This window comes from Chenopodium quinoa, unplaced genomic scaffold (assembly GCF_001683475.1).
Source record: "Chenopodium quinoa cultivar QQ74 unplaced genomic scaffold, ASM168347v1, whole genome shotgun sequence".
Classification (NCBI taxonomy): domain Eukaryota; kingdom Viridiplantae; phylum Streptophyta; class Magnoliopsida; order Caryophyllales; family Amaranthaceae; genus Chenopodium; species Chenopodium quinoa.
The window spans coordinates 3,915,341-3,930,593 of NW_018745617.1; the positions used below are offsets into that span (position 1 = coordinate 3,915,341).

Below are 15,253 nucleotides of genomic sequence, written 5' to 3' on the forward strand. Positions count from 1 at the left end.
ACCCCCATTTAGAGTAACCAATCACTTCCCAACCGTCACGACTCCGTAGTTGTCGAACCTTTACTCTGAACTCACACCCACAACCTTTCCGCTTTGTATCAAACCGAGTGGCTGTACGAAAATCTCTTTCTTCTCTTTTGCGATAACGGTCACATCTCAAAATGCGATTCATTCTACCATCCCGTTGAGATTTATGAGTTACTACTACCAAGCAAAATCCAGCTGCAATTGCAACCTGTTTTGCCCAATCAATCGCCTGTTGAGCTTCTTCGAATGGACCATCATGTCCAAATATCCCACTGTAATCATTTCCGTCTCCACCATATTCCTGCATCAATTATATATTACAATAAATATATTTAACGGATAATACATTTAATTTCTATATTTACACAGAATTAACATAAAAAAAAGCATAATTATATATAATCAAACTTAATTTTTATAAAAACCCAATTCGAATTTTCAAACTAAATTTAAAAATATACCATTTCGAATTTTCAAATTTAATTTAAAAAAAACCTATTTCGAATTTTCAAATATAATTTAAAAAAAACCCATTTCGAATTTTTTTAAAAAATCATTTTCGATTTTTTTTTTAAAAAAATTAAATAAAAAACAACAACAAAATCAAAAAAGAAAAAAAAAATTTAATTTATAAGGGTGGCGTCTGCCAGGGCTGCCACAGCCACTGGACTGGCGCCTGGCAGGGCCGCCTCACCCAGTGGAGTGGCGCCTGGCCAGGACGCCAGTCTGGTGGTCTGGGCTGGACGCCACTCTGGTGGTTCTGGCGTCTGGCTTGGACGTCCAGGCTACGGTTTGGGCGTCCATCCTAGGCGCCGGAGCCACTCTGACGATAAACCGTGAATTTTAACGGTGACTTACCTCGTTTTCCGTCGACGACGACGTACCTCCGGCGTCCCCCGCATCTCCGGCCTGCCCTCCGGTCTCCCCGGCGAGCCAGTACGGCTCCACATTTTTTACACCGAGATTATTTCAATTTTAGAAAATGGGCATAATGGTCAAACCATATCATATTTGTGGGCTTTATATGGTAAATTGCGGGCGATGTTTAGCGTTTCACTTCACTTTACGTTATTTACAGATTATTAGAATAGGTGATGACTCTCAAACCATAATCATTCAATTAACAATAATTATTCAATCAATCAAATATACCAATTCAATTCTTGAATAATTAATTACCACATAATATTTAATATTGAATCCTTTTTAATTCTACCTCGGTGCCAATGACACCTTAAACGCATAAAGCGCCACAAAACCTATCCCTCGGTATTAAAAACACCTTAAGTGCACTAAGGCACCAACATACAATTTATTCCTCGTGCACATAGACATTTATTTAGCTCCTTCCTCATGCTTATAACATCAATAAAAATTATATGAACCATAATAAAATTCCTTTTCAATATTTCAAACCAAATTAAACATTTAGTTTAATTAAACATGATCTCTAACATGCCACAAATAAATATGTGGTTCATATTCCAAACTATTATTTTCAATCCAATAATCCATTACAAATAAATCATGCTTCATAATCCAATCACCAATAACATCCAAATCATAATTTCCATTCCAAATCTAGCATGATACTACTTGTAATCAATTAAACACATTTAGCATGCTACAACATCAATAAAATTATGCTAAGTACGCGAACGTACCTCAAATAAGCTATTAAAATAGCTGAGTATACTACAACAATTCCCGAACCAAGTCTCCTACACAAAGGGACAATTAGGGGTGTACACCAGTCCAAAACCGGACCGGACCTGGACTGGACCTGTTTGGACCGGGGACCTGAATTGGGTAATTATGAGGACCGGGGACCGGACCTGAATTAATACAAAAATCAGGTCCGGTCCGGGTTTGGACCTGAATGGACCTGTTTTGTGTCTTTTTCGTTTTTTTTTTTAATACAAAACCTGTTGGACCTGCATATGGACCTGCATATGGACCTGTTTTGTGATTTTTAGACCTGTTGCATAATTTAATAATTACATACAAACCAAAATTATCAATTACAAAACTACATAAAGTCTATAAAGTCCCGATTCTCAAACACCAAAAATACAAATGAGTCCACCGAAAATACAAATAAGTCCACGAAAACTCATAAAATTACGTAAATTCTCTTAAGTCTCAACTCTCAAGTACTAGAAATACATAAATTCTCCAACGAGTTGTTTTCCCTTTGATCGCGTGATTCACACTAATGATTCCACGAAAACAACTTCATCGTCTACATCGTTAGATTCACCACGTTGCACCTCTAAATAAAATACAATATAGAATATATTAATGATTGATAACATTGAGATAATAAATTTGGTGTAACAAAATTTCAAATACATAAAATTATTACTACCTTTCTCTATTTCCTCTAACTCTTTCAAATTTTCTTCCACATCAACAATTGGCACTTCCTTAGCTCTAAGCCAATCTTGTGTGCAAAGTAACGCTTGAACCATCTTCAATACAAAAATATTACACAAATATGTATAAACAAAGTCATATTAAGATATAAACAAACTTGATTTTATAAAATAAAAAGATAACGATTATCAATATCCATTGACATATTATCTCCACAATCTGGAATATTAGAAGTAGCATACATTTTTCTATATTCCTCAAATAAAGAGTAAGCGAACTCCTTCACATCATTAGCAAGTTTTGTACCCTTTTCCGGTCCATGCATATCCGTTAGTGTCAATTCAACAATGACCATCTTAGAGTGAGGGTCGAGAAGAAGAGCAACATAAATGAACTTATTCATCTTATCCACATCCCCCCAATACTTATCAAACTTTTTTTTCATTGCAATGGCCATAGCTTGAAAATTCAAGTCCTCACTTTGTTCCCAATTATTCAACATATCATACATAGAAGCAATTTCTCCTAAACCTTTATTAGCTGTCACATAATGGGAACAAGAAATTCGTTTAGTTAACAGATAAAACCCCTCTAGAAACAAAACCAACCTCTCCATTTTTTCCCAATCTTCGGGTTCGGGAGGCCTTTCATTGTCATTCAAATCCTCTCCATCAGGAAGAGATAACCCACTAAAAACACGTCGAAACTTCAAAGCCGTTTCCAACATTATGTATGTGGAGTTCCAACGAGTGGGGACATCAAAGGATAAAGAAGATTTTGAATCTATGTTTGCTTTTTGCACAAGATCTTTGAATCTAAGTATTCTTGCAGGGGAATTCTTAACATATTTACAGCATTTCTAACTCTATCAATGCACACACCATGTTCTCTAATACCATCCCACACAATTAAATTAATGATATGAGCAATGCATCTAACATGAAGATTTTTTCCATCATTTATACATCCTGTTCTTCTAACCATTCTACTCAAGTGTGCACAAGCAACATCATTTGAAGAAGCATTATCAACAGTGACAGTAAAAAGTTTATCATCAATACCCCAATACTCTAAACATGCCTCAAATGCTTTTCCAATAGCCTCTCCTTTATGACTAGAAATTGGACAAAAATTTATGATCTTTTTATTCAATTTCCAGTCATTATCAATGAAATGAGCTGTAAGACACATATAATTAATTATTTGTATTGAAGTCCAAGTATCAGTGGTCACAGAAATTCTTTGACATGTCTTAAACATTTCTCTCAATTTCTCTTTTTCACTATAATACAACTTTAAACAATCACGAGCAATGGTAACACGAGATGGAATGTGAAATTGTGGACATGCAACTTGCACAAAGTGCCTAAAACCGGGTTTTTCCACATGCTTAAATGGTAACTCATCAACAATAATCATGTGAATCAATGCCTCTCTAACATCATTCAAGTTAATAATCCTACTCCCACACTTTAATTCACTACTCTCATGTTCTTGATCAAAATACAATTTAGTTTGCTTTTCTTTGCCCTTTTCTTTTTCTAAATTAATAGGATTACCGAGACATGATTCTGCATGGTTTTTAACATTTTTTGAACCATTAAGATTACCATCAGCAGCAAAAGTTTTAGGACAGAACTTACATTCAGCTCGTAGTTTTCCATTCTCGACGTACTCTAAGTAATATTTCCAATACTCAGCTTTCCTCTTACTTTTTCTGTTCCATATATATTCCCGCCCCGCTTTTAGCTTCTTATCAGGAGGCAAAGTAGATTGCAATTCTTCCATATCCTTTTCAGAAAGTGGCTGTGACGTTTGTTCAGAAAAAGAAGCAGACCGTTTGGATTGAGAGCTCTCCATCTACAATATAATTATATACAATATAAGTAATTTTAAAGTAACAATTATATACACATACCATTTTATAAAAAAATTTAAGAGCAACTTACATTGCAAGAATAAGAATCCGTGGTTCCTTGACTTCCTTCACTCCCTGCAAGAATAAAAACAAAAATAAGAACCCCTGAACTACACACAGGTTAGCCAACTTATTTAATCTTAATAATCTGAGTCCATACTTTTAGCAGCCTAGCAGGAATAAACACAAATTTTAAAGTATAAGTTAGCTTAAAAAGTGTCCATATATACACATTAGAAATATCAATACCAGGTAAATAGCGTATATGATACGGAGTATGAGTTAGTTTAATAAGTGCAAGTCCATTCATTATTCATTAGAAAACCAAACAATGATTAATATAATGAATCACTAGTTCACTACTCATCCAAAAAATTTCTCAACGATCAAAATTTATTACGAAGTAGTAAGTTACTAAGTTGTGCCGCATTATGTTGGATCAATTTGCAGGTTGGTATTATGGTATATATTCAACTATTCATAATACAATGTGAAATTGAATTGCCACATATAACATTCAAACACAGAGACTAATAATGCATACAAATATACAATAGAGTACATACTTAGCAGTTTTTTGTATTATACAGAAATATTGATTGAGATAATGATGGATTTTTTTTTGTATTTCTCATCATCAAGACAAATTCAAGTGGAGACATATATTACCTTGAATAACTTATACTTTAGGAATAAACACAAATTTTCGCACTAAATTAATCTTAATAATCATAATAAACACAAAATTTCGAACTAAATTTCGCACTTGAACCCTAAACCCTAAACTTCTTAATTCTTATGAACCCTAAACTCAAAAAAACCAAAAAAAAAACAGAAATTCGAAAGAGATGAACTAAAAATAAGAAATTCAACATGCAAACATCAAACAAATAAACAATCATTAAAAGCAATTGAAAATTTGAAACAAGAATAAACATATAAATTCTCACACTTAAATTTATTATTTCGAATTAAAAATACCAAAATTATAAGCAAATACTTACCAGATATTATCGGTGTGCATCGCCTGAGAGAATGAGGGAGGTGTCGGCAGTGGGCGGTGGACGGAGCGAGTTGGGACAGCCGCGTTGAGAAGTTGAGATTGAGGGAGGCTGAGAGAATCAGTTTGGGCTTAGGGAGTTAGGGTTAGAACTTAAAAATATGAAAGAGAAGTTTTAACGTCAGTTTCAATTTTTCAGAGTTTGGTTTTCTTTTTTTTTTTTTTTTTTTAATTACGATTTTCCCGGGTTTCAGGTCCGGACCTGAAAACCCCGGGTTTGGACCGGGTCCGGACCGGGAACCTGGATTTTTAAGAACCGGGACCGGACCTGAATCAACAGGTCCGGGTCAGGTCCGGTCCAGTTCAGGTCGTTTCAGGTCCGGTTTCAGGTCCGGGCCAATTTTTGTACACCCCTAGGGACAATAATACGATATTACTTCTCCTTATATACACAATTTCCTGCAACTTAAATTTAATTTAGATCAATTAAATAAATCTGAAAATTATTTTTAAACCCCTGATTAAACTCTTCTTTAATGGGTGGTTAAACCTTTTTATTAAAATCTCAATTTTACTACTTTAAATAAAATTCCAGCAATATAGTTTAATTAAAAACTCATCAAAACTCCATAAAGATTCAATCTTTAAGCTTTATTAACACTTCCAATCAATGGGTATATAAAACCCCCAAATTAATTGCAAGTTAGAACCCTAAAAATCAAGTCTTTTATAATTAAAACCCTAACTTTTAATACCTTATAAAATCTGAAAATAAAACACTTTATAATCTTAAATTTACAATCTTTAATCATCAAAAAATAATTATAAAACATACTAATCATGTTTAGACAACTAAAATCAATACCCAACATATATGATTATGGGAATAATAACTAAAACAAGGAGGGGAGAAGGGGAGGCTCACGGTGGTGGTCGGTGGCTAGACGATGGTTGGGTGACGTGGGTCGCAGGAAGGTGGACGGAGTGGCGGCAACACGGTGGTCGTGGGGGCGGCAGCAAGTGGAGGAAGCAACAACCTCATCATTCCCACGTATGAACAAAGGGGAAAAAAGAAAAGAATTAGGGAGAAAAGAAAATAAAGAAAGGAAAGAAAGAAAAAGAAAGAAAAATAAGGAAAAAGAAAAAGAAAATAATACTTACCCCAATTTGATTTTTGAGCCTTTTTGTGTGGGAAAAATTTAGGGTTTTGAGAGGTATTTATAGAGTAGAGAATATGGTTTAAGTTTGGGCTCAATAAATAAATGGGCTTGAGGTATGGAATATTTGACCCACAAGGGTTCAAATAAAGGGTTGAGCTTATATAAATGAAATGAGTTATTCCAATAAGAGTATGTAGGCCTAGGTTACATACAATATTTTAAGCAAGGCCCAATAATTAATAAACGTTTGACCCAAAATATATTTTACTTGTATAAAAACTTATAGTAAAATAGTTTAACCCTTTAAAATATTTAATTAAAATATTTTAGCCCTTAAAATGTATTTTATAAATACTTAAATACTTTATAAAAATACATAAAAATACGGAGTATTACAAAGAGGGACATGCGATCACAGAATGACAAGAGTGACAATAATGTCCGACAAGAAAAATGTCATGGCTACAACAGTTGGTGATGAATTTTATTTTGCAGGTGATGACTCATGTTATAACCTGACAAATGAAGATTGTAGCTGGGTGATTGATACTGGTACAATGCTTCATATCATCTAACTGCAAACAAAGATTACTTCACATCGTACACTAGCGGCGATCTTGGCTTTGTGAGGATGGGAAATAATGGATCCTCCAAAATAATTGGTAATGGAGATGTTTTCTTGGAAACCAATGCAAGGTGCAAGCTAACTTTACATGATGTTAGACATGTTTCAGATATAAGGCTGAATTTGATCTCAGCTGGCAAACTTGACGATGAAGGGTATGCAAATCACTTTTCTAATGGAAAGTGGAAGTTTTTAAGAGGCTCGATAATCATTGCTCATGGAAAAAAGCAACAAACCCTTTATGTCACAAATGGGAAGCTCAACACACAAATGAATTTACCCGAAGCATATTCTATTAAGTTATGGAATAAGTACGTGGCTCGGGCTTATGAGTGATAAGCGATTGCAAATCCTCACTTGAAAGAAACTTCTTTTGTTGAAGGATGTTCATTTGAAATCTTGTGTTGATTATTTAGCTGGAAAACAACATAGAGTTTCATTTCAAAGAAATCCACCATCTAAAAGACCACGAGTTCTAGATTTGATTCACACGAACGTATGTTCTATGATAGAAAAATCTCTTGGTGGGGCATCTTATTTTGTCACATTTATTGATGACCATTCCAGGAAAGTATGGGTCTATCTTTTGAAAAGTAAAGACCTAGTCCTTGATGCGTTCAAGGAGTTTCATGCAAAAGTAGAGAGAGAAATAAGCATGAAATTAAAAAGGTATACGATCTGATAATGGTGGTGAATATAAAGGTCCATTTGAAGAATAATACAGGAAGTATGGGATAAAGCTTGCCAAAACTATCCCAAAAACGCGTTAACAAAATGGTATTGAAGAAAGGATGAATCGTACGATCATTGAAAAAGCTCGTTCAATGTTATCTCATGCAAGGTTACCCAAATCATTTTTTTTGGGGGGGGGAGTTAAACATGCAGTTCATTTGATCAAATCTTTCTCCTTCAGTTCCACTTGATAGTGAAGTTCCACAAATGATATGGTCAGGGAGAAAAGTAAATTATGAAAGTTTAAAGGTGTTCGGATGTGAAGCCTTTGTTCATATCCTAATGGATGAGAGATCAAAACTTGATGCATGGCAAGAGAAAACAATGTTTTTTTCTTGGCTATCCCAAAGATGAGTTTTTTTATAGATTATTTATGGAGTCCTTTTGAAAGAAAAATTGTCAGAAGTAGAGATGTCGTCTTCTTTGAAGATTAAACCATTGAAGGCATACAAAAATTAGGAAAGTCTAAACATCCCATAAAGAATTGCCGATAATTATGAATCTAATTCCTTTCCCGGGTGTAATCAATGATCATGGGGTAGAAGTAAACTAAGAAGATCATCCTCACAATATAGGCGATTATGATGATAATCATGAGAATTGAATGTGGAACACACAACAAGAAAATCAACCACCATTACCACTAGAGTTAAGAAGGTCTAATAGAGATAAACGACTTCCAGCAAAATTTGCAAGTGGTGACTATCAGTTGTTCACTGAAGGTGGTAAACCAAAGTATTATAATGAGGCTCTAAGAGATATTCACCAAAAAGAGTGGATTGAAGCCATGCAAGATGAAATAAGATCCTTGCATGAGAATCATACATTTGATTTGGTACAATTACTAAAATGTCGACGAGCACTCAAAAATAAGTGGGTGTTCATATTGAAGACTGAAGAAAATAATCCACAACCAAGATATAAAGCAAGGCTGATTGTGAAGGGGTTTAGTCAAATGAAAGGTATTGACTTTGAAGAAATATTCTCACTTGTGGTGAAAATGTTGTCAATATGAGTTGTTCTCAAGATGGCAGCATGCATGGATTTAGAAATTGAACAACGAGATGTGAAAACAACCTTCCTACATGGTGATTTAGAAGAAGAAATATATATGGATCGGAACAACCTGAGGGATTTCAAGTTGAAGGAAAAGAGCACATGGTATGTCGTTTGAATAAGAGCTTGTATGGTTTAAAATAAGCTCCGTGACAATGGTATCGAAAATTTAAATCCTTTATAAAGGATCATAAGTATCATAAGACGACATCAGATCATTGTGTGTTCATCAAAAGATTTGCAGAGGGAGATTTTATTATGTTACTCCTCTATGTTGATGATATATTAATTATTGGCCGCGACACCAATAAAATCGCTAACTTGATAAAGGCGATGAATACGTTCTTTGCCACGAAACTCTTAGGACCAGCAAGATAAATACTAGGCATAAAGATCTCACGTGACAAGAAAAATAAGAAGTTATGGTTGTCACAAGAAAGATATATTAAGAAGTTACTCGAGAGGTAATATACATAAGGCTAAACTAGTAAATTCTCCACTTGCAAGTCATTTTAAGTTGAGTTCTCAACAATGTCCTTCAAGTGAGAAAGAAAGAGAATAGATGAATAAAGTTCCTTATTCGTCAGCAGTTGGTAGTTTGATGTATGCTATGGTCTTTACAAGACTAGACATTGCCTATTCAGTAGGTGTTTTCAATAGGTTTCTCTCAAATCTAGGGAAAGAACACCGGGAAGGTGTAAAATGGATTCCAAGATATTTACAGGGCACATAAAAAATGTGCTTAGGTTTTGGTCAAGGAGATCCTGTGTTAAAAGGATACACATATGCAGATATGACAAATGATGTTGATTCGCAAAAGTCAGTATCAGGCTATAGATGACTTTTGCAGGGGGAGTTGTATCACGACAGTCAAGGTTATAAAAATGTGTTGCATTATCAACTACGGAAGTCGAGTATATTGTTGTGACAAAAGCTTGTAAAGAGCTATTGTGGATGACGAATTTCCTACAAGAGTTAGGGATTAAACAAGATAAGTATACAATTTACTATGATAGCCAAAGTGTTATTCATTTGACGAAAAACCCTACTTTCCATGCCCGTTCCAAACATATAGACGTAAGGTATCATTCGACACGAGAAGTATTTGAAGCTAAGTTATTGCATTTGGAAAAGATCCATACCAACCACAATAGTTCATATATGATGACAAAAACATTGACCATGAAAAAGCTTGATGTTTCTCGAGATAAAGTGGGTCCATCAATAATCTCCTAATAAGTCGAAAGTGGGAGATTTGTTGGAAAGATTCCTCCTTATTATTAGAATTTGCTAAAAACAAATATGTGAGAATTTACCAGAAAGAAGAGAAAAAGAATGAGAGGAATAGAAGGGGAGAAAAAGAAGGAGAGTAGTAGGAATATAAGAAATAATTAACGGCAAATTATTTAGGAAAAATGGAAAAGAAAAATCCAACATTTTCACTTTTTCCGTAGAAAAATCCAACCTTTTGTTTATTCCTCAAAAATCCAACCTTTATAACCCTCCTTCTCCAACAGGTCGATTCCTGAGCTTAATGCACGAAAACAATGAGGGATTAGCTCAAGGAGTACTAAAAAAGGTGCTAACGGCAGAGCCGTTGAACGCTTCAACTTGGCCATTGAAGAAACAATTTTTTTTTTTTTTAATTTTCTCATTTTCCCTTCTCACTCCGCTCACCTCAAACACTAAAACCATGGAACCACCAACCCCACCTTCGCCACCACCACTCATCACCGCCATGCACAGAACCACCACGCACCTCCTCCGCCACCACTACCTCTCCCACCACTTACCCCACCCTAACCAAACCCGGAACCGAAACCTTTCTCCCACTCCTACCTATGTTCGAAACCACAAGCCCAGACTCGATTAAATCTTCGATTTGCTCTGATTGTGGGGCTGCAATGGTTGATTGAATGGGAGTTGTTGGGTGCGGTTTGCGATTGGTGGAAATGTGAGGCAATACTGGTTGTGGTGGTTGCCTTTGGGTTGGTAAATTGTTGCGTGAGGTTGGGGCTTGTTGAGGTTTGAATGGTGGCAACACTTGGTGGGCTTCGGCTGCGTGGTTGAAATGATGCGGCGGCATCCGAATTGGTGGTCGATTTGGGATAAGTGGTTGTAGTTTGGGGCAGCAGTTAATTGTTGTTGTTGTTGGCGAGTTAATTGTTGGTGAAGGTAAATTGGTGGGCTTAAGTGTGTGGTTGTGTTGCTGGTGTCGTGTGGTGGCGAGCAAGGTGGACGTAGATTGGTGATTGGTGGGAACTTTGCAGCGTGAGGTTGGAGGGGGAGGGTGGTGCGGTTGTGATTGCAGTTGTTGAGAGGCTGCTGAAACGGAGGTAGGGGCGGCTTGGCGGCGGGAGGAGTGTAGTGGGTTTTCCGGTGGAGAGGAGATTGGGCCGGGGTTGCCGGGTTCTGGTGGCTGGTGGGCGGTGGGCGGTGGGGTGGGCGATGGGGATGTGGTGGTCAGGGAAGGAGGGTGGGCGGGTTTCTATTTTATTTTTGTTTTGTTTTTTTTTTTTTTAAAAATTCTTTTAATTATTTTTGTTTTTTAATAATTAAATAAAAATGTTTTGACTTATTAATAGTTGACGCATGTCATATAACTTATAAAAACAGGTAATCAATTGGTAATGGATCTGTAGGAGAAGGTAGGGTATAAAGCTTGGATTTTTGAGGAATAAACAAAAGGTTGGATTTTTCTACGGAAAAAGTGCAAAGGTTGGATTTTTCTTTTCCATTTTTCCAATTATTTAATGATAATTTACATCGTTAGTTATTTAGTTCTAAGCTGATTATAAATTACAATCAGATTAATCGTTAATTTTAGTAATTGAGATAGAATTTGTATCACATTATTTCTGATAAATAGAAATACAATTTAAATTTGAGAGTTTTTTTTTTAATATTAGTTTATAAGCACTTTGTTAGTTAATCTATTATATTATTGATATATAATTGTTACCTATTTTGTTTAAACATAAAGGGAAACTAAACATTATTTCCGCTGCAAGATTATTGTGATCTTTCCCAACATTAAGCTGGTTTATTTATTAATTTTCCAAAGGAAGTATACTCTTGATATCACATCTAAATTAAAGTTGGCTTGTTAGGTGCTAAACCTATAACATGGATTCTCTATTGAATAGAACCACAAACTTAATTTAGCTAGTGGTGCTGCACTGAGTGCACTACACGATCCCAAAGCTTATCAGAGGCTTATTGGTAGGTTGATTTTTTTTTTTTTTTTGAGAAGAAGCTAGAAGTACCATTAATCAAGAATTGGACAAATTGTCCATAAGTACATACGGAAAAACATTAGGGGGACAATGATTTTACCAAACTTTCTCAAGACCAAAAGGTACTAGCCTAGCTAAGTGATGGGCAACCGAGTTCCCATCCCTGCGAACATGCGACCAATAAACAAAATCAAAATTCTTGCAAACAAACATAACATCTTCAAGCACAGAATCATGGTATGAAAAATAAGTCACGGATTTTGAAAGGCGATTAATGATAACTTGGTTGTCCGATTCCACCACCAAATTCTTCACCCCATATCGTCGAGCTAACTTGAGGCCAAACAAAATTGCTTTGCATTATGCAATTTCAGGAGGCCATCTCCCCCTGGTTCTCCGAGTCCCAGCAAACAAAACAATCCCAGATGCATCCCTAGCCACGGTCCCTAGACCAACCCAACCTTCATCACGCAAACACTCATCGCAATTTATTTTCACAAAGTCAGGAGGTGGGGGCTCCATATTTTCGGGCTGCTCTTCTTCCTTGCATTCACACCTCCATAAATCTTATTTAAATACTTGTTGCAATCCTCGATGATTTTCTACTCTCTCCTTAATTACCAGGTGAGGAATTTCCTTTTCTTTAATGATTTTATCATTTTTCCTACTCCAAATGAACCAAAGCAAAGTAGCACCTGTAGGCGTCGTTCGAAGTGCGCCTACGTTAAAAGCATGTTGTGAATATGTTTGGCACTCATAGGAAGTGGGAATTGACATAATACGATTAGGGACAAGAGAAGTAGGGAGCCGCAAACAAGTTTTTAAGGAACTTGTAAACCGTTCACGGATCATAAAAGGCAACCACGATTAAGGGACAACGATAGGAAACAACGATTGACCCGTGAAGGTTACACCCCATTCATAATCCATGAGACTACTAACTCCATATGGTTCGGAACCACGAAAGGAGGATCGGAGATGATGGTACGAAGTGAGTCATGGAGTCACATTCGCCCGTATTGGCCTCTACTCGATTCTTATAGTGAAAAGCATTCCTGCGATCTCAAAGACATACAAACAAAATATTCAATTCGCTCCAAACTATAATTATGCTAAATTGGTTTAATATTAATACAACATATAATTCTAAAATATTTGTGATCACTTGAATTAAATAACAAGATTAAAAAGGAACCTAAACCGGCCGTCCAAATTATCTTATTAAGCGTGATTTTCAATTACATATTCCCTTTAACATGCAATGTTGTGATCACAATAACAATAGAATAAACATTAATATTGAAAGAAATTCAACAATATTAGCGTTAGTCAAATAAAATATAAAATTAACTTAATCATGATACTAGCAACAAGAATAAAAATAAGAGTAATTAAGTGATTAATTACTCACTTTTCGCGTTTCCTTGAATTGCTACATCATGAATAAACTGTTAGTAACTTCAATAAAAATATAAATCAAATGAAAATTAAATTAAATAAATGTAGATTTGATTTGGTCCAAACCCTCAGTTAATTATACCTTTCACGCCTTGGTTTAAGTATAGAACTTTGGTATTGTATGAACTCCTTGGAGTGCTTAATTAGGGGAAGTATTTTGAGAGAATGGGGTGGCTAGTATTTAGGCTAAAGAGGGAGAAGAGAATTATTTGATGATCAAGATTTTTGATGATTGAAAAAAGGGGAGATATGACCTCTATTTATAGAGAAAAAAGAGGGTCGAAGAATCAAGAAAAGATAAAAATTCGAATCGGATAAAACTCTTGCGATAGACAACAGTTTTTGTGGTTTTTATTTTTATCATATCTTTTGATCCATAAATTAGAATAAGATAAATAAGATATAGTTGGAAAGCTCTTGAAGTCTACTTTCTAACCCAATTAGAATCAGATTAAAATATTTTGTATAACAAAAGATATAGCAGAAATAGTGAGACGGTGTCAGTTTTGAATAGAGTTTGACATTTTATTCATATCTTTTCCGTTATAGCTCGGAATTGATATTATAATATATCATTGGAAAGATAATTTCAAGGGCTATCCAACCATATAAAATTTGGATAAAAACTATTAGGCACGAAAATAATTTCTGTCTATCTTTGAACGTCTTTCAATTCGGATAGAAATAGGATTTTCAAAAAGAAAAGTTTTATTCAATTTCAAACTCTTTAATCTTATCTTTTCAAAAAGAATAATTAAGATATTTTAGAAACTTATAGAAGCTTCTAATTAATCCTAATTGGTTTAGAAATGGGATTAAATAATTTAGACCCTCCACATGATCATTGGGTCGTAGGTAAGGTGGGCTCAGGTTTGGTTTGAGCTCAGTTTAATATTTTGGCCATAACTTATTCGTTATAACTCGGATTTGGGCTTATAATATATCGTTGGAAAGATCTTTTCAATCCCCATCCAAATATTCAATAATTGGACCCAGATTATGGAACAAAATAAACTGAATTAAACTTTTTATAAAAAGGACACGAAATGAATGATTTTAAAAGACACGAAATGAATTATTTTGGGTTTAAAGGCACGAAAAGAGGAAAATAAGTTATGGTTTGGGGAAATGGGCTAGGAATTAGGTTGGTTTATGAAAATATGGATTTGAATATGGATTTAAGCACTCCAAATATTAAATACTCAACCCGACCAATAATGGCGGTGAAAGGTTGTTCATCATCGAGTTTGGTTTTGGGGAGACATTTTTAGGTGTCTACAGCACCTCGCAAGCATTTTTTGGAGTCCATTTTCTACCAATTCACAAGAATACCAGTGAAGTTTTCGCTGGGATCCTCTGGCACCAACATCTCACAATCAAGCTCTTTCCATAGGTCCTTCACAGCCTTGCAAAAAAAGAAGGCATGGCCCATTGTCTCACATTCAGAACGGCAGCAGGGACACAAATTTGAGTCATTCATATGCCTATAGTGAAGAAGTTCACGAGTTGGTAGGGATTTTTCACAAGCTCACCATAGAAAATTCTTGATCTTTGGGATGGTATTAAGATTCCATATGACTGCCCAGGCCTCATGAACATTTTTAAGATTAAAAGACTTACCCAATAGATAGGCAGTCTTGACCGAATAAACACCATCATTAGCAA

At 35.3% G+C, this 15,253-nt stretch overlaps 1 protein-coding gene across 1 annotated transcript; it reads right to left on the minus strand.

The window, feature by feature from the left end:
- Positions 1-2,566: 2,566 nt before the first annotated feature.
- On the minus strand, positions 2,567-5,160 carry LOC110716754. The gene is made up of 2 exons (XM_021895389.1): positions 4,047-5,160; positions 2,567-2,943 (listed from the first exon to the last, which is right to left on the minus strand). Exons 1-2 carry the CDS (start codon positions 4,261-4,263, stop codon positions 2,567-2,569), a joined length of 594 nt encoding a protein of 197 aa, XP_021751081.1. The 5' UTR covers positions 4,264-5,160.
- Between the last annotated feature and the right edge of the window lie 10,093 nt (positions 5,161-15,253).